We start from the raw sequence: 26,485 nt of genomic DNA on the forward strand, positions 1-26,485 counted from the left end.
CAGGCAGATCTCTGTGAGTTTGAGGCCAATCTGGTCTACAAGAGCTAGTTCCAGGACAGGCTCCAAAACCACAGAGAAATCCTGTCTCGAAAAACAAAAAAAAAAAAAAAAAAAAAAAAAGAGCTGAGTCTTCCGAACTGGGGGGCAGCTTGGTAGATACTTCCCTCGAAGGCCTTAGGACTTGAGTTGCATGCCCAGCAGCACCTAAAACCAGGTGTGGTGGTACACCCCTGTAATCTCAGCACTCTGGAGAGTTAGAGGTCCCCACTTGGTCTCTGGGTAGCAGGATAAAGGTTTGTAATTATCTTAGTCAGGGTTTCTATTGCGTCATGACCAAAAAACAAGTTGGGGAGGAAAGGGTTGATTTGATTTTCACACTTCCACATTGTAGTCCATCACTGAAGGAAGTCGGGACCAGAAGTCAAGCTGGGTAGGAACCTGGAGGCAGGAGCTGATGCAGAGGTCATGGAGGAGTGCTGCTTACTGGCTTGCTCTACATGGCTTGGTCAGTCTGTTTCCTTATAGAACCCAGGACCACCAGCCCAGGGACAGAAACACCCATCACGGCCTGGGCCTTCCCCTCTCAATCACTAATTAAGAAAAAAAAAAAGTTTAAGGGGTTAGTGAGAGGACAGGATGGGTAAAGGTGCCTGGTGCCAAGGCTGACGACTTGAGTTCAAGCCTCAGGACCTACACTGTAGAAGGAACAAACCAGTTTCTGCAAGCTGTCCTCCGACCTCCACACATGCGCAGTAGCACGTTAGCGCCCACACCGATACTTTTAAAAAAGGCTACATCCAGGCTGGAGAGATGGCTCAGCGCTTAAGAGTGCTTGCTGCTCTTTCAGAGGTCCTGAGGACCCCATTTCTGGGGTCACAACCGGCTGTAGCTCCCGTTCTAGAGGATCCGACACCCTCTGCTGGACAACACGGGCGCACACACTCGCACATTTTTTTTTTTTTTTAAGGAATAAAAGAAATTTAAGTTATCCCATACATTCCCAGCAGGGAGAAACTACTGCGTGGTCAACTCGAGGGCTCAGCCCTGCTAGCTTCTTCTCAAAATCGGGGAGAAATTGTCCAGTCGGTTGTCAGTTTTCAGCAGGGCGCTCTTGGGTTCCAGCATGGGACTCCGATTTCCTGCTGCTGGGGACCTGCTGCTGGCCTGGCTCCCAGGTACCCGGAGAGTCAACTCTCCTGGTACAGCAGCTGAGAACCTCAGGGTCTGAGGGTGAAAAAGCAAAGGAGGTGACCAATGGGGGGGGGAATGTCACCCCCCACACACACCTCCACTTAAGCTTGAGTCTCACTTCTTTATCCCTCTTAGCTTTATCACAGATCAAGGTCCCTAAGGTCCACTCAGGTTTTACCTAGGTTTGTGACAAAGGCCCTGACCCAAACTAGGGAAGACCAGGGGAATCCCCTTTATCATCTGGCATGCAAATAAGACACCAAATAGACTAAACCAGAGAGAATGGGTGACACGGGAGCTGGGCTGCCGAGCCAAGGAAGTGGGTTAGGGATTCAAGATTTAATCAGAGACTGGCGACTACTTGCCTAGCTTGTGCTGGAGTTTGATCCTCAGCACATTAAAGGGAAAACGAAACAGCAGCAAACAAGACTCCAGCAGTGCACTCGAGAATGGCCCTGGAAGTTTCATACATGGCAAAAGGCATGGAACAGACTTGAACTCAAGTTCAAATCATTGTTGAACTTGACAAGTCATTTTTTTTTTTAATCAGCCAAATGGGGATAATTATTGCCCAGTATCATTGGGACCAGAGTTTGGTTTTTTTGCTTGTGTGTGTGTGTGTAAGTTAGGGCGCTCTCCAAACAGTTTTGGGGACTTTGCCATAGTGCTGCCGCAGCAGAAAGCCACAGCTGCCGTCTCCTAGTTCCCGGGTTCTGGACTGAGTTCGCCTGCTCGTCCTCCCAACTGTGCCCTCCCAGAGCACACTGAGTGACTCTGCTCCTTTCTTCACTCGAATCCTAGACTCCAGGAAGGGGCCGGAGAGATGACTCAACAGTAAAGAGCACTTGGTGCTCTTGCAAAGGACCTGAGTCCAATCCCCAGCACCTACAGCCAGCTGTAACTCCAGTTCTAGGGCCTTCACAGGAACCAGGCTGTACACGGTGCACATATGCACACGTAGTTGAAACCCTTGTGCGGGTGCGTGCACACACACATACACACTTTTCCTTCTTTTTCTTTTTTGTTTTTCTAGTTTTTCTAGACAGGGTTTCTCTGTATGTAGCCCTGGCTATCCCGGAACTAGTTCTGTAGACCAGGCTGGCCTTGAACTCACAGAGATCTGCCTGCCTCTGCTGCGGAGTGCTGGGATTAAAGATGAGTGCTGGGATTAAAGGCATGCACCATCACTGCCAAGCACACACACACATTTTTTAAATTTATTTTTTCAACTATTTATTCAAAACTAATTCACTTGAAATGAAGCACCTGAGGCCCAGAGGGTCCTTGACCGCTCTTTCTGAATCTGAGTAGTCCTGCACTTTCCTAAAACCAATGGCAGCATCCACCCCACTCTCTTAGTTCTCTTGTCCTGTCTGATCATTTGCATGTCTTTGTTTTCAGAGTCCCAGGTAGCCCAGGCTAGCCTCAAACTCACTGTATCTCTGGGGTTGCCTTTGATCCCCCTTCTCCTGCTTCTACTTCCCAGGTTCTCGCTTTTTAAACACTTTTACCATTTATATAATAGTTGCTAGTGTTGGGTATTAATAATATACAGGGGGTTTTGTTGATTTGAGACTGTAGTTCAGGTTGTCTTGGAACTCACTATGTAGACCAGGCTAGCCTCTACGTTGTGCTGGAATTAAAGGTGTGCTTCACCATTCCTGGCTAACAGTCTTTAAAACAAACAGTGATGGCACACGACTTTGATCCTGGTACTCAGGAAGCAGAGGCAGGCATGTTATCTTTCTTTTTTTTTCTTAATGATTTATTTTTATTTTATGTACATTGATGTTTTGCCTGCATGTATATCTGCGTGAGGGTGTCAGACCCCCTGGAACTGGGGCTACAGATGGTTGTGAGCTGCCATGTAGGTGCTGAGAGTTGAACCCAGGTCCTCTAGAAGAGCAGCCAGGGCTCTTAACTGCTGAGTCATTTCTCCAGTCCCTTGTTGAAGCTTTTTAAAAATAAGTTATTAGCCAGCAGTTCCAGCACCCAGGAGGCTGAGACAGGAGGATCCTGAATTCAAACCCCCAAAATAAGGATTATCACCGGGGTGGTAGTGGCTGATGCCTTTAATTCCAACACTCAGGTCATCACTGTGAGTTCAAGGCAAGCCTGTTCTGCAGAGGGAGTTCTAGGAGAGTCAGAAAAAAGGAAAGAAAAGGAAAGGAGAGGAGAGGAGAGGAGGATTAACACTGCATTTGATCCTCCAACAGCTATTATTATTATTATTTGTTGTTGTTGTTGTTGTTGTTAAAAGACTCAGTGATTCAGCCTCAGGCCGAGGTCCGAGCTGTCAGGTGATGAAAGCAATATTCCCTGACCAGGACACATGGTTCCAAGCCCAGGGAACACCCTGTAGTTGGCCTCTTGGTGCCCCTCATCTCCTGCATGTGCTTTTGAGAACTCAGAATTCATGTACCAGATCTTGGAACTTCGAGGCTAATTTCCTCCACCCCCAGGTTTGAAAGAAGGTAGCTCCCTTCCCCACCCCCAAGCCCTCCTTCTTCCCTCCCCTTACCCCTCCCTATTTCCTCTGCCTCCTGGTTCAAAAGCAGCGGAACTCAAAGGGGCCTGCAGCTAGCCCTGAGCTCAACTCTCACAGCTGCTACCAGAGCCCGGAAGGTCCAGGATGAACGGCCTCCTCTTCCTCGCCACCATCAGTCTGCTGGTTGCGGTTCAGGTAAGGACAGTCCTGAGAGCCCTTACCTCCATCACCAGATCCCCACTGATGGACTGGGCTGGGGTCAGGGAAGGAATGTAAGTTCCTGGGGGAGCCAGCCTTCTACCACAGTGACTGAGATAGATGGTTACCAACAGGAAACCTGGGATAGAGGAGGGCCTGTGTGCCTGGGCCTCCACTCCTCTTAGGGCCCCCAGGGAAGCCCATGGTGTCATGTGAGGAAACCTCACAGGCTGTCAGGTACATGGAGGCACTCAGAGGGTTTTGTGCAATTCTGGATCATGAGGTATGGAAGAGGATACTCTGCCGAGGAGAGCCGCAAGCAACAGTCCTTTTGGTAGGGGTGAGGAGATGTCTAACAGACCTGCCATAGGCGGCAGGGGGTTGTCACCCGCCTCTGCTTTAGGGAAGCCTGGGTGTGTGGGAATGCAGAGGCAGAAGTCTCCCAATCAGTCTCTAAATCAACCCTGGGAGGCGAGGCAGCCTTTGTGGCACCCATGTGCCCAGAGGGACCTGATTAACACAGGAATGAAGTCATCAAGTTCTTGATCAAGAACATCTCGACCAAGCATCTCGGGCATTTTCTCTGTCACCAAGGCTAGTTTGATTCCCATCAGGAGCGGCTTCAGTGGCCGCTCAATCAAGCATCCAGGACAACCTGTCACATCTGTTTATCTCCACCCCACGCTCTGCCAGGGACCTTTTCATTCAGCCCTGTCTAATGTCATACTCCCAGCCGTGGTGGACTCTTCCTGACAAGAGACAAAATTCCAAAGTGGGGTACCATAGACCCAGAAGTGCCCCCATGTTTTTGGGAGGGGAAACCATTCCTCAGGCTCAGAAGGGCAACGGGGGGGGGGGGTGCTTCTGCTTCCCTCTGTGCTGGAAGATCTGGTGGCCTGAAAAGTGACAGGAAATGTCTGTGCGGTGGGAGAATGACAGGGACAGAGATGGCTTTATCGCCGCCTGTGACGGGACAATAAGCCAAACAAACCTCCAACAGGGCCTATGGCAGAAGATGCAGAGGCCTAGCGTTGGGGAAGGGCACAAAGGGGGCAGGTTCCTAACATGAGATTCAAATCCTCCTGAGCACGGCAATTCTCTTGCAGATACAAATGGGAGTCTTGGGAGATAATATGACCAATGTGAATCCTAACGTGGCCACTCCTCCTCGTCCTGCTCCTGTGACGACCAAGGAGGGAGCCCCAAAAACTTCTGTGGCCAAAAAAAACCCTCAGAAACCCCCAAAGGGTGGGGCCTCGTCACTCATCGATGTGGGTTCCCGCAGTTTCTTCTTCTTCGCCAACACCTTAATGTGCCTCCTCTACCTCGGCTGAGGTGATGATGTTGCTTCTCCAGCCCTGTGCTCCTCAAACTGCCGCCACCATCAGTAGCAAGAGACACCCCAACCCAGTCTTTGGAAAGTGTTAACACCAGAGAGCCCAGGAAATGAAAACTGACAGCCAATGGCCAGAATGGGGCGGTGCTGGTGGAAGGGGGCAAGTGACACCCAGCTGGGGCTCAATAAAGTTCTACTTCTGCTTAGCGGGGGCCTCCCATGTGCTCACTGGTTACTACTGACCCCAGGAGGCACGTGTGCAGCAACATTGGCTTTCCGTGGCCATGTGCAGGGAAGGTGGCAGCAAGGCACTCCCCCCAGGTTCCCTAACTTAGGGTCACCTTGCAGAGACAAGGACAGGAAACTCTCTGCCACTGTTAGTTGTGTTTGCTTCACTTGGGCCTGGTACTTGGGAGTGACAGACCCAGTTCTATCCCCCGCCCCACATAACACCTCTCAGGCCGTCTCCCACCCCCATGACCCAGGTGTCTTCATAATGACAGATGTGGGGACATCATAGACCACTTGGCTCCGTTTCTCTCAAACCCCCAGCAGGAGCGCTGTAGACCCAGAAGCACCCCCGTGTCTGGGAGGGCTCAAGGAAGGGCGTCTCATGAGTTGTTTATCACGGGGCTAGTGGACAAGGAGGCAGGTGTTGCCACGCACACCCACAGCCAGGGAAGGCAGGAAGGACAATCAGGCTCCTCTAAATGCTCCTCCTGGGCTTGGAGCTGCAAAGTGACAGGGAGCCCAGACAGGTCCCCAAGACCCTTGCCTTTGTGTCTTCGCAGGAACCTATGCCCAGAGGACTGGAAAGTGACTACAGCTCCGGGCCTCTGACAGCCTGACCTGTCCCCTAGCTAGGGACCCAGCCCCTTCTGACAGCCTGACCTGTCCCCTAGCTAGGGACCCAGCCCCATCTGACAGCCTGACCTGTCCCCTAGCTAGGGACCCAGCCCCATCTGACAGCCTGACCTGTCCCCTAGCTAGGGACCCAGCCCCATCTGACAGCCTGACCTGTCCCCAAACTAGGGACCCAGCCCCATCTGACAGCCTGACCTGTCCCCAAACTAGGGACCCAGCCCCTTCTGGTTTTTGGACCAAAGTCAAGCCTTCAGGCTTTGAGACTGGAGCTGGAAGAAGAGGGAGGAGCCCAGGACAAGGCTTCTTGGGTGAAGACCCCCTCATCTCTCTTGCCATGCCCACTGTGGGCTCACACCCTGAACCCTGAAGTTCTCACCCATGGACACATCTGTATTCCTAGAATACTTTCCTCTGCTTCCTCTATTTGGCCTGGCTAACTCCTTCTCTCCCGTGTGTGTGTCTACTAGGGGTGCTTTTTCAAGTGGCACAGACCTCCACTTCCATTCCGTAACACCCCTCAGAAACCTGTACTGGAAAGCAACACAGAGAAACCCTGTCGAAAAAGAAAGAAAGGAAGGAAGGACCGGAGAGAGAGAGAGAGAGAGAGAGAGAGAGAGAGAGAGAGAGAGAGAGAGAGAGAGAGAGAGAGAGAGAGAGAGAGAGAGAGAGAGAGAAAGCTAGCTGCACTGGGATGGGATACAGGGCTTTGGTTAATGGTTGTGCCCCGCCCCCACAGTCAGGGAGGCCGACTTGGCTGGCACACTAGTTAGTCTGGTTCTGGAGCTCCCTCTGGTGGTAAGGGAAGGCTGTACAAAGAGAGAAGCCAACCTGGAGGGGGCCAGAAGGGTAATGGGGACCATCTCCCTCCCAAACCAAGGTGCAAAGACATGCCAACACCCGGCCGCGTGATAGAAAACAGCTGATGTTACAGCAAAAGATCTATAAAAAACATTTCATCCCAGCAAAAGCTTCCGGCAGGAAACGGGGTGAAACTGGTTCAAAGTACATAGACAGTCCAGATCTGGGAAGGCCTGTCCTTGGTTGGTTCCCACAGCACCACGTGGTCCCGGTCATAACCTCGGCCGCCTGAGGGAGAGATTCAGAGGTGGTCAGGGTGCTGGAGACGGCACTGTCTCCAGTCCCCTTGGGTGCCCCTCCCCCCCCAGTCTATGTTACCCTTCACGTCGAGGATCTGGCCTTCAAACATCTGGCTGCAGATGTGACCCAATTCACTGATGCTCCAAGTTTGGCGTGGTAGGCGGCTCTCGGCCCAAAGTACTACTTTGGAGCCTGGGCTTGGAGGTCCAATCACCTGTAGGCTCATGGTGGGGGCCACCTGAGGCCCCAGAAGATCATTAGACATTGCACTCCCCACAGGAAATCTCCCAAGCTCAAGCTTCAGACACTGGATTTTTGTTGCTTGTTTTGTCTTTGAGACAGTGTCTCACTATGTAGCCTTGGCTGGCCTGGAGCTTACAGACATCCAACTGCTTCTGTCTCCTGAGTGTGGGATTGAAGGCGTGTGCCACCATACCCAGCTCATAAGCTGGTTTTGAATGCTGGCTATTACAACTGTAGCCCTAGGCAAGTCTCTTTATCCTTTTTAGATTTATTTATTTATTTTATGAGGGTTTTTCCTGAATGTAAATCTGTGTACCACATATATGCCTGGTGCCCACAGAGGTCAGGAGAGGGCATCAGATCCTCTGGAAATGGAGCTAGGGATGGCTATGAGGCATCATTTTTGTGCTGGGACCTGAACCCAGGTCCTCTGCAAAAACAAGTGCTTTTAGCTGCCGTGTCATTTCTCCAGCCCCAAATACTGGTTTTTGGAAGGAACATGAGAAAAAGAAAAGAGGCCGCATTCTCTACTTCCTCCAGGCATCTTGGATCTAACTTGGCGGGGACTTCCTACAGTAGTGTGGCAAACCCGGAGCTCAGCAGAGCCGGCTCCGGAGTCTTTACCTGGTTCTTCAGCAGTCCCTCTTCATAGTACCAGATGCAGCTGCCCCCAGCTCGGGGCTCAGAGACCACCACACGGCCTGCTTTCATGTCCTCCACGCGATCAGGCACTGCTAGGAACCCCCCTAGCGCCGCATTCCAGAGGCGGAAGTAGGCTCGGCGCTGCAGACAAGGAAAGGCTGAGAGTCTGCAGCCAGAGGTGCCCACCACCCTCAACCCTGGGCCCTCTAGAAGACCCAAACCCTCCCTGCCTCCAAACGTTTCCTAATCCTGCTTCTAAATCACACCTTCTTTATATAACCATCCTGAGGGCACATGCATAGCACGCACACGTGCCCAGTTCTGTGACCATAGATACCTACACGTGTGTCTATCCTGGCCGATACACCCACAGTCCACAAGGTGGCACAGTTTACAGAAAGCACAAACAATTCCACAGGTCCATGCAGTCATCACATTCCCACATCATAATTGACACAAAGATCCCCCCAGTCTGTTCAGTACTAAGAACTTATGCTTGCTACAGGTACAGCTAATCGTAATAATACAAATGCACGCATGCACACACACATACACACATGCAAGCGCTTGCGCGCATACACACAAAAAAATGCGTGCATGCATACATGCTGAAGCTAGAGAGAAATGCAGTGACACCAGAGAGATCAGAACAGGCTTGGCCAGCGGCGGCAGGGCCTTTGTTAGAGGGGACAGTCATGGAAACAACGAGGAAAGCCCTAGGTGTCATCTGTGGAGTGCTTCCCACTAGCATATCACCCAAGGGTTCTGCAGTCATGGGCCCTCAACCAAGTCAGGACTGTTCCCGTTCCCTCAGTTTATAGATGAGGAAACGGCCGAGCATGGTGGTGCACGCCTGTAATCCCAGCACTCGGGAGGCAGAGGCCCGCGGGTCTCTGTGAGTTTGGGGCTAGCCTGGCCTACATAGAGAGTTGCAGGGCAGCAAGAATTATATAGACATAATGAGTCCCTGCCTTAATATATAGGTGTATACACACACACACACACACACACACACACACACACACGGAAACCAAGATCCCTGAGGGGCAGCGCTTGCCCAAGATTGCAAATAAACTCCTTGCCCACTTCCTTGGGCCTTTATTTCCCCCACTGCCATGAAAGTCTATGAACAGAGAGACTACCCACATGCCCTCGTACATGGATGTATATATTCAATTCACAAGACTATTGGGCAGAGGTGTGAGCAGGCACTCATACACATGCCCACGTCCATACGCACAAAAACATACAAATCGGGGCTGGAGAGATGGCTCAGAGGTTAAGAGCATTGCCTGCTCTTCCAAAGGTCCTGAGTTCAATTCCCAACAACCACATGGTGGCTCACAACCATCTGTAATGGGGTCTGGTGCCCTCTTCTGGCCTGCAGGCATACACACAGACAGAATATTGTATTCATAATAAATAAATAAATACAAATCACCTCCAGAGCACTTAGATGCATGACTTCAAATGATGTAAGCACAAAAATACTCTTAGATGGGCACATGTATATGTGTGCAGGTTAGTGCCCTAGAACTGTATGTATGCAGAAATGAAGCCAACTTCTAGACAAGCAGGTACAGACATGCACCTCACGTGCAAGCTTCATGCTTCCCAAAGCCACGTGTGCCGACTGCTGCTATGTGGAGCGTGAGGTGATTCTCAGCTTTGGGAGAATAAGTCTGTTGTATACACTGTATAGTCTTTTAGGACAAACAAAGTTGATTTAGGGGAGACTATTGGGATGACGATACAGGAAGAAGCTAAGGACAAACTGTGGCAGAAGGACACAAACATCAAGCTTTGAAACACACAGATGTGAGACAGGCACACCCTGAGGTGCTCACGCTGACTGCTACCTACCTGTTTGATAGGGTAGAGGGAGCCCACCCTCTGGGTGCCGCTGTAGGTCAGCCAGTTGGTGATCTCGCAGCTACTTACTAGCCACTGTCGTCCCCGGAAGTCACTGTGCTCACACACCACCCAGCTGCACCCGGCAGATGCCAGAGACACAGAGGGATGCACACAGACAGACAGACAGACAGAGAGGACAAGGCACAGGTGTTAGAAGAACCTCAGCGTCCTCTTCCCTCACACAGGATGAGGGCCCTCTGGGGGAGGAGGCTAATGGGCAGATTTGGGGTTTTCAGGACCCAGCATCCATCTGAGACCCTCAGTCCACACTGCTCCCTCCTTCCTGGCCTGGAGTGGGGTCCCCAGCCGCCCACCACTCACCCAGTCCAGCTAGGAGCCCCGCCCCCACACTCACACGCCACCCTTGACGCGCACAGACAGCACGTGGTTGTTGAAGCCCTGGGCCTGTAGGCTTCGCACCTCCCCGGTCAACTCGATCTCCTTGCCCTCGAAGCACTCCAGGCCGAACAGGGACAGGGAAGGCTCTGAAAAGTGCTGGGGCCGAAGAAAGAGAAGAGGTCATGACCCGAGCCCAGGGCAGCTGTCTTACAGTCCCAACACTTGTGCCCAGGCCTGCAGGCCTCCGAGTTTCTGAGGACATTTACAATCAGCAAGGTCCCCAGAGTTTCAGTCCCAGCCTGGGACAGACTGGCACCAGCTCAGCTCAAAATCCTCTCTGAAACATTTCTTGCATGGGTTATCTTAGTTGTGTTCTTGAACAGGGACCTACTAAATTGTTCAGACTAGACCCGAACTCACCGTGCAGCACAGGCCTTGGCTTCCAGAGTGCTGGGACTGCAGGTGTGTGCTGCTGTGCCTGGCTCAGACAGCTGTCACTGCTAAGAACTAACGGCCAGGCTGGAAACCTGGGGGCTCATTCGGCATCATCTCCGGTTGACGTCATCCCAATGATGAGAACTAATAATCACATCTATGAATAACCGCCCACCTTTAACTGTGACTCATTCCAGGCCAGGTCCTCAATAGAGCACTTTGTCCAATCTCATCCTAGCTCCTTACCGCCCCTAAGGGACAGATGCTATCATGACCCCTGTTTAGCAGAGACGGCCCTGAGGCTGAAGAAGGTAAGACAGATGCCTTGAGGCTCCAGATCTGCGCTCCTGCCCAGGTCTAAGTTAACTGTCCCCAGAGCCCAGTATATTGGTGGGAAGGGGCTCAAGCTGTAGAGCCAGGCAGCCTGCGGGAACAGCTGCTGTCTGTCCTAGCTGTGCAACCTGAAGCAAATCAGAGTGCCTCTGGGACTTAATTTCCACATCGAGTAACGACAATGAGCCTCACAAAGCTTTGGAAAGGGCCACCCAGCGAATGTCAGCACCACCCAGTCAGGCTCCTGGTCTCCACAGACACTGCCACCATCATAGTGTAGACGTGGCTTCTGTCAGGCTCCTCCCAAGAACAGCAGTCAGCGCTATTATGGGTCACTGAGGCAGCCTCCCCCTGCCTTGCCCCTCCTACCTCTCCTCTGCAGAGCCATCTTCCCAGATGACCCTGATAGCCTTCTCTACACGGGGAAACACCTGGGCAAAAGCTGGCCCTGCCTCTAACTCTGAGTGTCAGTCTCTCCCACCCCAGCACTGCCTCTGATCTGGATCCACACTCCACACTGCCACCTTTATAGGTCCGGGGTCTAATTAAGTTTGGGCCTCTGGACTAGTTCAGCAAACGATCGATAAACGCCTGGTCAGCTGAGCCGCTTTAGGAGCCTCAGAATTAAGAAGGAGCCTGGAAGGGGGTATGTGAGACAGAGCTCTGCCTCTCTGGCTACTCGGGACAGAATGGGGAACTCACCAAGGGAACCTTCCGGAGAGAGCCCAGGACCGTGGAGGCCAGGCAGCCCATGGCTGTGAGAGTGGGGAACTCTCCCTCTGACACAATGTGCTGGTCGGCCTCAAAGTTCTTCTCCTCAAACAGGACCCAGCTGGAAGGGAACAGATACAGGAAGGTGACACTAGAGACCAGGTCACCTTACACCTGCCAGGAACCCTGAGAGTCCACAGGGCGTGCGGACTTGACGGTGTTCCTCTAATCCAGGAGGGGTCCAGGGTGGACAGGCACTGCAGCAGCAGGGACTGAGGTAGGGGAAAAGGAAGAAAGAAAGAAAATAAAGCTACAGGAGCCGGGCATAGCGCCGCACTAAGGAAAGCAGAAGCAGGTCGGTCTCTGCGTGTGAAGCCAGTCTGGCCTACATAGCGAGTTCTGAGCCAGCCAAGCTACATGGTGAAGTCTTGTCTCAACAGAAACAGTCGGGCGGTGGTGGCACACGCCTTTAATTCCGAGCACTCAGGAGGCAGAGGCAGGTGGGTCTCTGTGAGTTTGAGGCCAGCCTGGTCTACAAAGTGAGTTCCAGGACAGCCAGGGCTGATACACAGAGAAACCATCTTGAAAAACCAACCAACCAACCAAACAAACAAACAAACAAAAAAGCCAAAAACCTACTAAGTTCCTAGCCAACTGTGGTGTTTGTGTGTGTTCTCTAAAGTGAGGCCAGGCTGTAAGACACCTCTTATCTCCATGTCTTCAGGTAGATAAATTCATTTAGTATATAAACCTTGAGTGGTGAAGCCGAGGTTTGTCTTCTGACCCCGGGGTCTTGGCTATCAGGCCCAAACCAGTTGGCAAGCCTCCTTTCCCAAGCCTTCTTCCTCCTGCTTTCTTCTGCATACTGAACTGTATCTCATCAGGTAAAACTATTCAAGTTATTTGCATTAACTAATTACTTTATTTACTGGGATAGGGTCTCACTATGTAGCTCTGGCTGTCCTATACCTCACTTTGTCGATCAGGCTGGCCTCGAACTCAGTGACTCTGCCTCCTCAAGCGCTGGGATTAAAGGTATGCACTACCATGCCTGCTTATGAGCATGAATTTATAATCTTGAAAAGACTCTAGGAAAAAAACAACAACAATGTAGAATTAGGACTTGGGTATGTAGCTCACTGGTAGGATGCAGGCCTAGTGTATATGAGGCCCTGGGATCAAACGTTACCCTTGCAAACAAACACATGAAGAGTTCCTAAAAATTAAAGTATTAATCTAACTATATACCAGGTTTATAATATAATCACAGACAAAAATGATTATTTCAGGGGCCAAAGAGATGGCTCAGAGGTTGAAAGCACTGGCTGCTCTTGCAGAGGGTCTGGGTTTGGTTGTCAGCACCCACAGGGTGGCTCACAACATCCTGTAACGCCAGTTCCAGGGCATCTGACGCCCTTTTCTCGTCCCACAGACACTGCATGCACAGGGTACACATACATTAGCATACAGGCAGGCACAATATTCAAACACATACAATAAAAATAGATGTTCTTTTTCGGAGATGAAGACCTAACCTGGGGCCTTGCACTTCCTATGCAAGCGCTCTACCACTGGCTAAATCTCCAAACCCCAAAATAAATCTTTTTTAATAAGATTATTTTACACTTCTTTCAGATTTTCTTTTTCCCACGGATTCCAGGGTGGCCTCAAACTCACAACATGCAAAGGTGCTCCTGAGCTCTTGCTTCCACTCTCCAAGTGCTGGGGTGAATGTCGTGTGACCAAGCCCAGCTCTGTCTGCTGGTTTTTGATTTTGAGCCCAGGCTGGCTTCACAGGCATGACCCTGCTACCTCAGCTCAGCCTCGAAGTCCCGGGGACTAAAGGGACACCCTACTATATAGGCCTCAAATTTCTTTAAAAGGTAGCTTTTTGACAAAAAGGGTTCCTTGTGGTTATTTTTGTCCTCAATTCTTCTTACACCTACACAGTTTGGAACAGTCAAAAACCTACCTTTGAAAGAAATCTGAAGCCCATATAGTAGAACCGCAAGGAACCCCCATAGCGCTCAGTGGCTCCCTCTGGAGCAATAAGAACATTATAATTTTGAAGCACTTAGCATGCAGATTATAATACATAATTGGAGGTGTGGCCTTGTTGGAGAAAGTGTGTCACTGGGGAGTGGGCTTTGAGGTTTCAAAAGCTCAAACTAGGCCTAGTGGATCACGGTCTCTTCCTGCTGCCTGCAGATCCAGATGCAGAACTCTGGACTACCTCTCCTACACCATGTCTGCCTGTGTGCCCCCATGCTTCCTGCCATGATAATACTAAACCTCTGAACTGTAAGCCAGCCCCAATTAAATGTTTCCTTTATAAGATTTGCTACGGTCATAGTGTCTCTTCACAGCAATAGAAACCCTAATTATGACAGCCACCATGTATATGCCTGGTGACCTCAGAGGTCAGAAGAGGGCATTGGGTCCCCTAGAAATGGAGTCACAGACGTGCTAAGAACAGAACCCAGGTTCTCTACAATAGCAACAAGTGCTCTTAACCACTTGAGCCATCTTTCCAGCCTCCATTTTTATCATTTTTAATTATGTGTGTATGTGTGTGGAAAGGAGACAGCAGAATGAGCATGTTAGTGTAGGTGCCTGAGGAGGCCAGAGGCCTCCAGTCTCCTGGAACTAGAGTTACAGATGGTTGTGAGCCACCAGACAAGGGTACTGGGAATCAAACTTGGGTCCTCTGCAAATACAGCAAGTGCTCTTAACCAACGAGCCATCTCTCCAGCCCTGAAAGTTTCTGAAATTTTGGAAAGGAGTCAGAATGTCTTCAAGTGTTTGTGTGAATATGTGTGTGTGTGTGTGTGTGTGTGTGTGTGTGTGTGTGTGTGTGTGTGTAAGAGACAGTGTGTGACCCACTGTACTCAGGTGAAGGTCAGAGGACTTTCAGAGTTCGATTCTCTCCTTCCACTCTAGGATGGATCCTGGGGTTGAACTTAGGCAATCACACTTGCACGGCCATGGCGTTGACTCACTGACCTATCTCTCCAGCCTCAGCTTTCTTTAAGTACAGTTATAAACGGAACACATTTCTGCTGTTGTTTAAGACAGGGTCTCATGCAGCTCAGGCTGTCCTTGAACCCCCGATGTAACTGAACTAAGGTTAGCTTTAAACTGACCTTCCTGCTTCTACCTCACAAATATTGAGATTATAAGCATGTACCCTTTGTTCAGTTGGGATTCTCTCCAGAGTTATATTTTGTATTAAAATGTTATTCTATTTGTTTTAAAGTTGAATGACTCAGGACATAACAGTTAATCTGAAGGAAGAAAATCACCTGAAAGGTGTTATCCTTTGACCCCCCACCCCTTACTCACCCACCCCCTACCCTAACCCCAGCCTCTCCCAGCACTCCACGCTCCACCCCCTCCTCCTGCTCACCTGCCACCATGGACCCGGCATGACTGGGGATGGAAAGAAGCGGGCAGAGAGGCCTGGTCATCCTCAAAGGAAATGTGGTCGCCCAGGAAGTTGGGGCCTGAGAAAAGCTGAATCTGGAGACAGAGAGGTGAAGAGGTCAGAGTGAAGGGGTAAGGGGTGGGGCAGGAGGAAGGGCCAAGGGAAGAGAACTTTGCCCTCTTGTGAAGATCCCACCAGATCCCGCGCAGCTGCCTCCTTACCTTAGAGACAAAATGAAGATCGCTCTCTCCAACCTGCAGGGAGAGATCAACGCTGTGACTGAAGGATGAGGCCAACCTCAAGCCTCGGCCCCTGAGCTTCAAAACCGTTGCCGCGGTCCAGCTGTCCAGCAGCTACAAGCTCCGCCTCTTCCAGATGCCCGGCCACCAAGAGCTCAGGCCCTCCTCGCCCCGCTCCCTCTGGGTGACACAGCTTGTCCCTCCCACCACCTAGGTCAGTTCAGCAGGTCTAAGCCAACCCCATCTCCACCCTCAATACCCCTTCTACCCTCCTATTCTCTTCCCTCCTTCCCCCCCCCCACCCGCCCCGGCCACGCCCGTCCTCTGTCCAGCCTTGCCAAGCAGTCGGGGCTTGCCAGTCTGGCCACGCCCACCGTCTTGGCCCCGCCTCCGAGGCGACGCCCACCGCTCAGGCACACACCTGCACCACGGGCTGAAGGGAGCCAAGGGCGCTGTTACCGGAGCCCCAGTCGTCGCAGTTGCGGTACACACCCTTCTCCAGGATGTACTGTTCGCCGGAGAAGCCCACCTGCTCGTAGGCCACCCACCTGCAGGAAGGGCGTGGCTTGGGTCGGCGAGGGCGGGGTCGGCACTGCGCCTGGGCCCGCCCTGCGCCTGGGGCGGGGATTACTCACACGCCGCTGAGCACGTGGATGGCTTGCGTGCTGGGTCCGTGCTGCGCTAGCTCCACGTCTGGCAAAGCGGAACTCACCTCCACGTAGTGGCCCTGGAAGTCCGTGTCCTCAAAGAGCACCACAGCCGGGTCTCCAAAGTCCTGGGCCCCCAGAGACAGTCAGGTTTCTCCCGTACACTGATGCTATCCCGTGAGAGTGCACAGACCCCAAGGAAGCAGCCCACCCCGGGGATTAGGTGGGAGGTGCCGGAGTATTCTGGGGAAGAGCCGCCAGAGGAAGAGAGACTAGCTCTAGAGTGGGTGAGGGGGGCACCATGCCAGGAAGAACAGGCAGAGGGGTGCATATTCTTCCCTTAGATTGTGCTGGGGAAGTTGGGGTGTTGCCAGACAGAAAGATAGCCAATTGCTCCTGCTCACCGTCCGGATGACCCGCAGGGAAGTCAGGAACTCATCATAGCCTCCCCAATGTGACCAGTCAGCATATTCGCCCTCTTCCAGCAGGTACTGGTGGCCCCGGAAGCCCTCCTTCTCATAGCCTACCCAGCTGGGGGAAGGGGAAAGATGAGCCAAGACACCCATGAATAAGATAATACACGCTACACCAGAGAGCCTAAGTCACTCTCCACCCTCAAGGGGAAAGCCTGTAGGGACAGGGCAGATAGGAAAAATCTCTTAAGTCCTCACCAGCCCCCAAGGATCCGCAGGGACCCCACAGAGGTCAGCTGGGGGCTCTGGCTATCCTCTGGCTGCCGAAGGTTGTAGATGTCTCTGCTCACTTCCCAGCTCTGCCCCTGAAAATCTGGGGCCTCATATACCACAGCCTGGAAGAAAGGATGTCAGGGTGACAGATGTCATCTGGACCAGACCCAGAGAGACAGGCTTTCTAGAAATGGCTCTACACACCAGCCTGAAGTCCCCCACCCTCCCTTGGAGCACTGTGGCCTATCTGCTCTGACCTCTGACCTGATTCACACACCAAAGCCAGTGCCCAGAGAGTCCATCAGGCCTGCCCTTCTAGGCCGAGCTTCTGCCCCCCACAGGGTCCTTATCTCCTGTCCAGGCTTCAGTGACCATCTCTCAGATACACCAAATACCCTTTGACCCTGGGTGTTCCCTTACCTTGGGCTCCCCTGGCTTCTCCACGCTTGGGCAACCCTGCAAAGGAGACATGGCTGAAATGCTAGTCCAGAGGTGTGTACAGACAGATGAGGCTGGAGACTTCGGGTTTTCTCAATCCGAAGACTCCTAAAAATTGCAGGCCCGTATCTTCCCGCATCCCACACCTTGGGCTAATCCCCCTTCTCCTCTAGTCCAGGTCCCAATAGGAGCTCTGGGGCACCAAGTCTCCAGGGAATTGATCTATGGTTACTCCCCATCTCCTGCCCGCAGAATTGCGGCCACCCCACAGGGGAATATAAACAGAGTGGCTTGTGGGTGTCCCCCACTCCTTACCAGTTTCATGGGCTTTAGTGAACCTACACTGGGGCCTGATGTACTCCAGGCCTCCAAGGTAGGGTACTCTCCAGGCTCTAGGATATAGGGAGTGTCTTCAAAGAATGGTTTGGGGTATAGCAACCACCTGGGGGAGGGGGACAGAAGAGAAGCCACTGAACTTGGGACACAGACAAGGAATGGTAGGGTAGGTTTAGAGGGGAGGAAGAGCTTTCGAGGGGGGCTTGCACAGCTATGTTAGAGAAGACATCCCAATCCTCTCTCCATTCGAGAACAGCCTGCCCTTAGTACCCCTTCCTGTGCCTGCCCTCTCCAATTACAGGAGGAAGTTAGAGTTACACACGTACCTGCTTCAAACCCCTACTCTAATCAGCCTCCCAGGAAAGCCTAGCTACCCACAGGCCTGCAATCTTCCTCCCTTGGTGCCTCCTGTCTCTCCGTCACTGTTTACACTGTACACACTGGCCAGGCTGGATTTCTGTAGTCTGATCCAGGGGATGGGACCCAGGATCTCATGCTTGCTCAAAGTGTACACTCTACTACGGGATAACTTCTAGTCCCAGGCCAAGCTTGGGGTTTTGTTTGTTTGTTTGTCTTTCAAGGTGGCCTTGAAATTCCCTCAATCCTCCTGCCTCCACTTCCCAAGTGCTGGGATTACACACACACACACACACACACACACACACACACACACTTTTCCGGCTCACTTTTCACATGACCTTCCTTCTTCCAGGCTCCTCCTCCAGTTATACAGAGGACAGATACTTAAGCTTTGTCACACCAGGGTTACAGAGCATACAGAGACCATACCACTCTGAATGTGCCAGACCACGTCAACAGAACATACAAATTCCTGTCCTTTTGTGGTTTAGCTTCTCAGCTAGCTCGTCCCAACTGAGGCACCACTTCCTCCAGGAAGGCTTCTTTGACTACACCCACGTCCACTTCTTCAGCTGGTTGACTTTAGCATGTCCCTGCAACCCTGTGCCCCCCCCATTCCAGAACACTCTAGGTGCTATTGTTGGCTATTTACATGCCTGTCCCCACCAGAAGAGTAAGGGTTTTTGTTATGTTTTTCTGTTTTTTCTGTTCAAGACAGTCTCACGGTCTGTAAACAGGCTGGCCTAAAACTCATAGAGATCCACCTGTTTCTGCCTACCAAGTGCTGGGATTAAAGGCGTGCGCCAAAGAACGCAGGCCTCAGACTGAATGCCTTTGAGAAGTGAACTGTCTATCCTGTCTGCTCTGTGTCACCAGCTCTTGGTACAGTGAATGTCCAGGGATCCCAGAATAGCCAGACTCACAGTCCTGCAGAGACAGTGGCAGATGCCACCTGTAGGGGTCTCTCTAGACCTTGAGAGTCTTTCAAGTCCCCTGTCAGCATCACTTGGTTGCCCTTGAGGCCCTCCTCAGAGAACAGGCTGATCCCCGGGGTGCGGTAGTCCTGCGGAGGGAGAAGGGGAGATGTTCGAGTGCAAACTTCAGGCTTCTCTGACCCACCTGTGTCCCAGGGCCTCCAGTCTGGTGGGGCTCCCGGGGGCTCGACAAAAGCCCAGCTGGTCGTGTTCTTAGAACCCAGAGGGAGTGTCCTCCACAAGGCCAGCCAGCCTCTAACCCTGGACCAAAGTTCTCACTGGTACCTTGTGGACTTCTGGAACCCAAGACCAAAGTCCCCAGAACCTGCAGAGTGTCAAGGCTGTCCCCTCTCTAGGTGGCTGACTTCCCACTTGCTGGAGGGAGCAAGATGGACAGGCACTTCCTGATTCTGCTTTGATGTACAGTTCTGACCTCTGTCCAGACTGGCTTTTTGTTACTGTTCACGTGGGTGCTGTGTCTAGAATCCACACCCTTGCAAGGGCTAGGCAAGGTCTCCGCCACACCCCATGCTTGCTCTAGGGTGGCTTTTTTTCTTTTTCTCAAGGTTTCATATAGTCCAGGCTAGCCTCAAATTCACAATGTAGCCAACGTTGATCTTAAACTTTTTATTTTTAAATTAAATTTATTTGTTTGGGGTTTTTTTTGGGGGGGTGAGGGAACACAAGCATACCACAACATGTGTTTGTAGGTCAAAGGACAACTTGTTGGAATTGGTTCTCTCCTTTACCAGGTGGGTCCAGGAGATCAAACTCAGATTGTCAGTTCCAGTGACAAAGTCACTGAGTCATCTCAGCAGCCCCAACCTTCAGCTTCTTATTCCCCTGCCTCGACCTTCTGGACACCGGGGTTACAGGCGTGAGGCACTACTATGTCTGTTTTTACGTGGTGGTGGGGAATCCAAACCAGGATTCACGTAGCTTGGCAAGCACTCTACCAAACGAGCCTGCTCGCCCACTCCATAGCCAGCCTGGTCTTGGCTGTCTCACGCTGCATGGCGGCAGGGTTCTGTGCATTGTCTTTCTCCCTCCCTGGGATCGCTTTTACTTGCTCACTCATTCGTCAGATGATAAACCATCTGGATTGTGCTAAGGCCGTATTCTACCTAAATAGGATCATTTAGTCCCTCAGGAGAAGTTCTCCACATAGAAACATACAGGAAGGTGAAGCTCGGCAAAGTTAAGCAGACTTGCCCAGGATCACACAGCCTGTAAGCAATGGAGCCGAGAGCAGAGAAGAGTCATTTTGGTTTAGTGTTGCAACCCAGCACCTCCCACATGCCTGGCACACAGTAGGTGCCAACTCAGGGCTGAATGATTCAGATGGTCCCAGCACTGTGTAACCTCAGAGCTCTTGTTTCTCTCCTGTGTCTCATGCCCTCCTACACAGGATGAATTCACTGTGAGTGTCTCAGCACGAACTGCCCACCAACATGTTTGTATCCGTAGAGCCCTTGACAACAGCCACCCCTTTCTTCCAGCTCTCAACCTGTACTGGGTCCTCAGTTCCAGGACCTTATCACCCTTACCAGAGAGAGAACTCTGGGGTCAAGGGCTCATCTCACCAAAAACACTACTAGCTGGGTGCACAGTGCATGCCTGGAATGCCAGCATCCGGGAGGTGAAGGCAGAGGACCAGGATTTCAAGACTAGTCTCGACGACGTGATGACTGTGAGGCTAGCCTAGGCTGACATCAGACCATGTGTTTAAAAGAAGAAAAATGGGGGCTGGAGAGATGGCTCATTGGTTAAGAGCATTGCCTGCTCTTCCAAAGGTCCTGAGTTCAATTCCCAGCAACCACATGGTGGCTCACAACCATCTGTAATGAGGTCTGGTGCCCTCTTCTGGCCTGCAGGCATACACACAGACAGAACATTGTATACGTAATAAATAAATAAATATTAAAAAAAAATAAAAGAAGAAAAATGTCGCCAGGCATGGTGGCTTATGCCCATAAGCCTCTAAGCATAGCACTGGGGAGGCTGAGGCAGAAGGTTTGTTGTAAGTAAATTCTAGCTAAGTCTGGGCTCAGTGTGAGATCCTATCTCATACAAAACAAAACAAAAACCCACAAACAAACCACTAAGGGTCTGATGGGTTTTATTCCTAGCATTGCTCTGCATCTCTCTAGGAGTCAATATCTGTGTGTGTGTGTGTGTGTGTGTGTGTGTGTGTGTGTGTGTGTGTGGTTTTTTGAGACGGGGTTTCTCTGTAGCTTTGAAGCCTGTCCTGGAACTAGCTCTTGTAGACCAGGCTGGCCTCGAACTCCCAGAGATCTGCCTGCCTCTGCCTCTCCAGTGCTGAGATTAAAGGCGTGTGCCACCACCACTCGTCCGGATATAATTTTGTTAAATTCAGTATCAGTAATTTATAAAGTCGTGCTATGAAAACAAACACAGGGCCTGGCACCTAGCCAGGATCCGAGAAATGTCTGTGGGGTTGGCAGGATGGCTCAGCATGTGACGTGCCTCTTTCTGAGCCTGAAGACCGGAGTTCACACTCCGGGACCCACATGAGGATCTTCTCAAGCTGCCCTTTGATTCATCCATGCTGGGGCACGTGGGTGAACACACACACACACACACACACACACAAATTAATAAAACTTTTAATTAAAAACACCACAGAGGGGAATGTCTGTGAACGAGTAAAGAAATAGGCTCATGGCATGTTGCCCAGAGCTGTGGGTGACTCTGACCCATTTTGGCCACTCTGACCTAATTTTGATCTAGCACCAGCTCATACCTCTTCAGCTTGCTTACCCAGGGGCACAGCCCCTACCTGCCCATCAACCTACACCTCCCCAAAACTTTATTTCTTTCTCTCTCAGTGCCTCCAAGGAACGCAGAGATACTCCAAAATGACCCCCTTCTGACCTCTTCCCCAGGTACCTGACCACTCACCCGCACAGCCCTCCTCAGGGAGCCGATGCCTTGGGTACTCCAAGTGGATGCCAGGGTGCTAATGTCCACATCCCCTTCAGGCAGAACCACCTTCTGGCCTTGGAACTCCGGCTGTTCGTATAGTATCCAACTGTGGACCCAGAGACCCCAGGGTCACAGGGCAGGAGGTTGCACCCAGAGTCTCTGAGTAGCCGGTGGGGCTCCTACAGGCCTCACCACCTTCCTCACCCCCAGGTTCACAGCCAGGTCCCCCCTCCCTGGCCACTCCCCACTTACCAGCCTCGCACCACCCTCACTGAGGCAACAGGGGTCCAGCCTGAGGTATCAGCAGTGTCTCCCCAGATTTCCCTGCTTCTGCCCTGGCAGCCAGGCTCTGAGAAGAGCATCACCTGGGAAAACACAGCAGGTGTCCTCAGGCCCTGTCACCAGGTACTGCCCCCTGCCAGCCTCCATTTGCCCCCATGTCCCTACCTTCCCAGGCCTGGTGTTCAGCTTGCCCTGAGTCTTCAGTGCTGGACTCTAGAACAGAGAGGGTGTCAGAGATCTTATGGGGTCACCACATCCCCCACACTGCTCTTCCGAGAATCCCATGTCCAGACCCCACAGGATACAGCCCACAGAGATCACCACCATTGCTTCCAGCTCCCACGGCCTCGCCACCCTGCCATAGGAGCTGGGAGACATTCCTTCTCCAGCTTCTGGGCAGTGAGAACCAGCAAGCCTTTCGTGTTGTTTTGTTTTTCAAGACACGGTTTCTCTGTGAAACAGTCCTGGAACTCACTCTGTAGACCAGGCTGGCCTTGAACTCACAGAGATCTGCCTGACTCTGTCAGGCCTTTTGGAATCTATATACTTCCACTATGCTATCACGGACACTGAGGCCCCAAATGATATGCATTGCAGAGTTCAACTAAGCTCAGACGCAAGCCTCCTGCCTCCTGGGACCCGGCCTCCCAACACCACTCTCTCCAACCACAAAAGTGGAAGCCAGGTACCTCCCAAGCCCCTGCAAGGTCTCACTCACCCACCCTTCCATGGGTTGGGAAGGTGCTGGCTTCTCTGGTGGTGGCCTTCCGCTGCAGAGCAGGGGTAACTGTCCAGGCACCTTCCTGACCCCTGGAGCTCCATGGGGTGGCAGAGCAGATAATTTCGAACCTAGTGGTTCCAGGGTAGGGATGTCCTTGTTGGCTGGCACCAGACTGCCAAAGAGAAGGCTGCCTCCAAGGCGGGAAGTAGGCCGGTTGCTGGGCTGAGGTCCGGGACCTTGATCTGCTGTATGCCTCTTCATCATCTCCAGAGGAGAGCAGGAGACCTTAGCAGGCTTGGGTGGGTCGGCATCCAGGGCGGGGCTGGGCCCTGCTTTCTCCTGCCTGCGCTGGAGTTTCTCATCATCACTCAGGTAAGGGTTCTCCAGCTCCTCCTCCTCTTCCAGGGCAGGTTCCTCCTGGGGACTGGGTCTTGGAATGGATGGGCTCAGCTGATCCTCCTCAATGGCAGGCAGTGTGGCATACATGGCCAGGTAGGAGGAGCGGGGAGCTCGGGGCAGTCGGTGAGTTCGGAGGATCTCAGGGGGCTCCATGCTCCGCAAGGTATCCAGGAAAATCTCCAGGTCAGCAGTCAGGGCTGCTTCATCCTCCTCCCTAGATGGTTCTGCGGTCACACTCCCCTCAGTGGAGCCTGGGGTGAACTGGGACTCCATGCTGGCCTTTGTTCCCACCAGCTTTGAGGCAGGAGAGCCTTCTAGACTGGAGGACCCTTTGGCCTCTGAAGAGGATGGAGCCAGGGGCCTGGCAGGGCTCTGGACACCTTCATTTGGGGTAGGTGATGAGGAAGAGTTCCCTTGAGAATCCTGGACAATTTCACCCTGTTTGGGGGTCTGGGGAGTCGCATTCCCCTCAGTGGAGCCTGGGGTGAACTGGGACTCCATGCTGGCCTTTGTTCCCACCAGCTTTGAGGCAGGAGAGCCTTCTAGACTGGAGGACCCTTTGGCCTCTGAAGAGGATGGAGCCAGGGGCCTGGCAGGGCTCTGGACACCTTCATTTGGGGTAGGTGATGAGGAAGAGTTCCCTTGAGAATCCTGGACAATTTCACCCTGTTTGGGGGTCTGGGGAGTCGTATTCCCCTCAGTGGAGCCTGGGGTGAACTGGGACTCCATGCTGGCCTTTGTTCCCACCAGCTTTGAGGCAGGAGAGCCTTCTAGACTGAGGGACACTTTGGTCTCTGAAGAGGATGGAGCCAGGGGCCTGGCAGGGCTCTGGACACCTTCATTTGGGGTAGGTGATGAGGAAGAGTTCCCTTGAGAATCCTGGACAATTTCACTCTGTTTGGGGGTCTGGGGAGTTGGGGCAGTGGGGCCTTCAGCTGTCTCTTTCCAAGGAAGGGGATGGGAAGGGCTATCTAAAGCGTCCTGGCCATCCTCCTTCTCGATGGAAGCACCTTCTTCTACACCCTGGACAACCTTGGCTGAACTGGAGGATGAGGCAGTGGAAGCAGCAGGGGCCTTTGCAACCTCTTTGGGGGTGTGGGAGTGGGCAGAAACACTAGGGCCCGGAAATACCTCTTTCTGAGTAAGAACAGAAACAGGCACATTTTCAGGGTCCTGAACAAACTTATTCTTTGGTGAAGCCGGAGCAGAAAGGCCTTGGGGACTAGGGACAGCTTTCCTCCTTACAGAGGATGGGCTAGGGGGCTGCTCAGGAACTGTAACCCCGCCCTTCACCACAGGCAGAACAGGGTCCGTGGGGAGACCTGTAAGCTTCTCTTCCACAGGGGCCGGGACATGAGGCATGGGCTGGGCTTTGAGGTGTGTAGGTACCACTGGTTGCTCTGGAGGATGCACCAGGGAGGAGGCACGGGTCTGGGGCTTGGGAGAAGAGGGTGTTGGCAGGTGGTTATGAGAAGTCTGGTTGGGGAGCAGGACAGGACTGGAGGCTCCCTGCAGCCTTGAAGATTCCCCAGCTCTGGCATCTGAGACGCTGCCTTGGTCTTGGGCTGGGTAGGCTACAGGAATATCTAGGTTCTGAGTGCGATGATCGACCACGGGGATGCCTCCTGGGGTCAGGCTTGGGCTGTTCTTCAGTTCGGTTGTGCTAGTCTCAAGTGGCTGTCCCAGGGTTGTTCCCACTGTGCCACCGAGGGCTGAGCCCCTTGAGGTAAGTCCGGTGAGACTTGGGATCCGGCTGGCAGGAGGGCTGCGCTCAGCCGGTACGAGGTTGCTTAGCAGTTCCAGGGCCTGGCTGCGGCTGGGTGCGTCCTCAGCTCTCGGGTTCACCACCACTGCCCGGATGGTTCGGGTCATGTTGCGGCCCCTCGGCAGGGTCTCACCTGACATCGAGGGCCCCACATTCACAGAGCTGCTCACTCGGCGGTCCACTTGCCCTCCTACCACCGTAGTGGTGGTGGTGGTCCTCACTGTGCGAGTCACGCGCCATTCCTCACGGTTCCTGGAACCTCCGCTCGTGACACCCACACTGGGATGGGGACTCGGCTCACGTGGCCCGGGCAAGGGCACCAATAGTTCAGTCCTAGCCATGGATCCCACGCCTGGTGGTTCAGTCCTGGGAGCCTGGGGGCCACCATCACCCCAATCCACAGCCTCCTGTATCCTCACCACTGGCCTTTTCTCCTTGGGGGGTGGAATATATTTCTTGGAAAAGATGGGCCCATGGCTTTGAAAATTCGTGGATCCAGGCTCCTCCCCAGGACCCTGGCAATTTATAGTCTCCTCTTCTTTCTTAACAAAGCCATTGACTTCTCTCCGGAAGCTATGCTCCAACAGGCTCCCCTGAGGGGTTTCCATCCGAGCACCCGACACCAGGGATACTTTGTGAAATCGGTGTCTGGTCTCTTCCTGGACAGCAGGCCGTTGGCGCCATGTCAGTGTGGCACTTACCACTCGGGCCTCAGCGCCAGCTGGGGTCCCAACTCTCTCTTCCATGTTGGGCCCCAGCAAAACCTGAGCTGTCCCTGTCACACTGTGGCCTGGCTCCCTGCGGATAATAAAAAGGGAGAAAGGTGAGTACAGGGAGGGATCCCCCAAATCACAAAGCAACTGCCAGGCCCAGACTGGGCTGAGTACGCTTAGGAAAGTCACGTGACCTTTTGCCCATCTCACCACTTCCAAGTGATGCCCCCTGTTCAGGTCCCCAAAAGGCAAAGCTCAGGCCTGAGCCCAGAGGTGAGAAAGGGGATGAATTATTCTGTAGACCAGGCTGGCCTGGAACTCACAGAGATCCGCCTGCCTCTGCCTCCCGAGTGCTGGGATTAAAGGTGTGCGCCACCACATCCGGCCCTTTTTATGTTGAGATAGTATCTTGTGTGTAACTCTGACTGTCCTGGTAGTAGTTATGTAGCCCGTGTTGGCCTCCAGCTCATATTAACCCTACTCAGCTTCCCAAGCCAAGCGTGGGGAATTATATGCTTGCACTGTCATGGCTGACTGGGGTTCACAGTGAGGTTTGTTTGTTTGTTTGAGACAGGGCCTCAGGTAAACCAGCCTGACTTTGAACTTTCTTTGCCACCAAAGAACATCTTGAACTTAACTTTTTCCTAAGTTACATTCAGTGTGTGAGTGTGCATGTGTATGCAAGCGTGTGTGTGCGCGAGCGTGCGTGTGCATGTGTTCGTGTGTGTGCGCGCGCGTGCGTGTGTGTGTGTGTGTGTGTGTG

General features: G+C 52.6%; 2 protein-coding genes across 5 annotated transcripts in view; one reads left to right on the forward strand and one right to left on the reverse strand.

The window, feature by feature from the left end:
- Nucleotides 1–3,719: 3,719 nt before the first annotated feature.
- LOC126509282 (CAMPATH-1 antigen-like) lies at nucleotides 3,720–6,229 on the forward strand. Its single transcript, XM_050155105.1, has 2 exons — nucleotides 3,720–3,874; nucleotides 4,984–6,229. The coding sequence occupies exons 1-2, from the start codon at nucleotides 3,824–3,826 to the stop codon at nucleotides 5,209–5,211; spliced, it is 279 nt and encodes a 92-aa protein (XP_050011062.1). The 5' UTR covers nucleotides 3,720–3,823; the 3' UTR covers nucleotides 5,212–6,229.
- Nucleotides 6,230–7,015: 786 nt separating this feature from the next.
- Nucleotides 7,016–26,485, reverse strand: part of Crybg2 (crystallin beta-gamma domain containing 2) — a 34,196-nt gene continuing 14,726 nt past the window's right edge. For 2 of the 4 annotated variants that reach the window (XM_050155062.1, XM_050155091.1), the window contains 19 exons: nucleotides 22,843–25,807; nucleotides 22,290–22,337; nucleotides 22,095–22,207; nucleotides 21,819–21,948; nucleotides 18,846–18,985; nucleotides 17,542–17,668; nucleotides 17,209–17,244; nucleotides 16,774–16,910; nucleotides 16,507–16,633; nucleotides 16,091–16,230; nucleotides 15,877–16,003; nucleotides 15,438–15,470; nucleotides 15,199–15,311; nucleotides 11,784–11,913; nucleotides 10,330–10,469; nucleotides 9,924–10,047; nucleotides 8,043–8,201; nucleotides 7,254–7,413; nucleotides 7,016–7,163 (listed from right to left, as the gene is read on the reverse strand). In XM_050155062.1, coding sequence (XP_050011019.1) covers nucleotides 7,075–7,163; nucleotides 7,254–7,413; nucleotides 8,043–8,201; nucleotides 9,924–10,047; nucleotides 10,330–10,469; nucleotides 11,784–11,913; nucleotides 15,199–15,311; nucleotides 15,438–15,470; nucleotides 15,877–16,003; nucleotides 16,091–16,230; nucleotides 16,507–16,633; nucleotides 16,774–16,910; nucleotides 17,209–17,244; nucleotides 17,542–17,668; nucleotides 18,846–18,985; nucleotides 21,819–21,948; nucleotides 22,095–22,207; nucleotides 22,290–22,337; nucleotides 22,843–25,807 — 5,038 coding nt within the window. In that variant the 3' untranslated portion in view covers nucleotides 7,016–7,074. The remainder of the gene's footprint in view (nucleotides 7,164–7,253; nucleotides 7,414–8,042; nucleotides 8,202–9,923; nucleotides 10,048–10,329; nucleotides 10,470–11,783; nucleotides 11,914–15,198; nucleotides 15,312–15,437; nucleotides 15,471–15,876; nucleotides 16,004–16,090; nucleotides 16,231–16,506; nucleotides 16,634–16,773; nucleotides 16,911–17,208; nucleotides 17,245–17,541; nucleotides 17,669–18,845; nucleotides 18,986–21,818; nucleotides 21,949–22,094; nucleotides 22,208–22,289; nucleotides 22,338–22,842; nucleotides 25,808–26,485) is intronic. The other 2 variants (XM_050155080.1, XM_050155071.1) reach the window with 2 other exon arrangements.

Source organism: Alexandromys fortis, unplaced genomic scaffold (genome assembly GCF_014885135.2).
Source record: "Alexandromys fortis isolate MF-2015 unplaced genomic scaffold, M_Fortis_MF-2015_v1.1 scaffold_26, whole genome shotgun sequence".
Taxonomy (NCBI): Eukaryota; Metazoa; Chordata; class Mammalia; order Rodentia; family Cricetidae; genus Alexandromys; species Alexandromys fortis.

Bases quoted from the DNA above. Each gene is read 5' to 3' on its own strand.
- LOC126509282 (XM_050155105.1), top strand. From the start codon at position 3,824: ATGAACGGCCTCCTCTTCCTCGCCACCATCAGTCTGCTGGTTGCGGTT. The intron at 3,875-4,983 runs GTAAGGACAGTC...ATTCTCTTGCAG, and splicing joins GTCTGCTGGTTGCGGTTCAG to ATACAAATGGGAGTCTTGGG.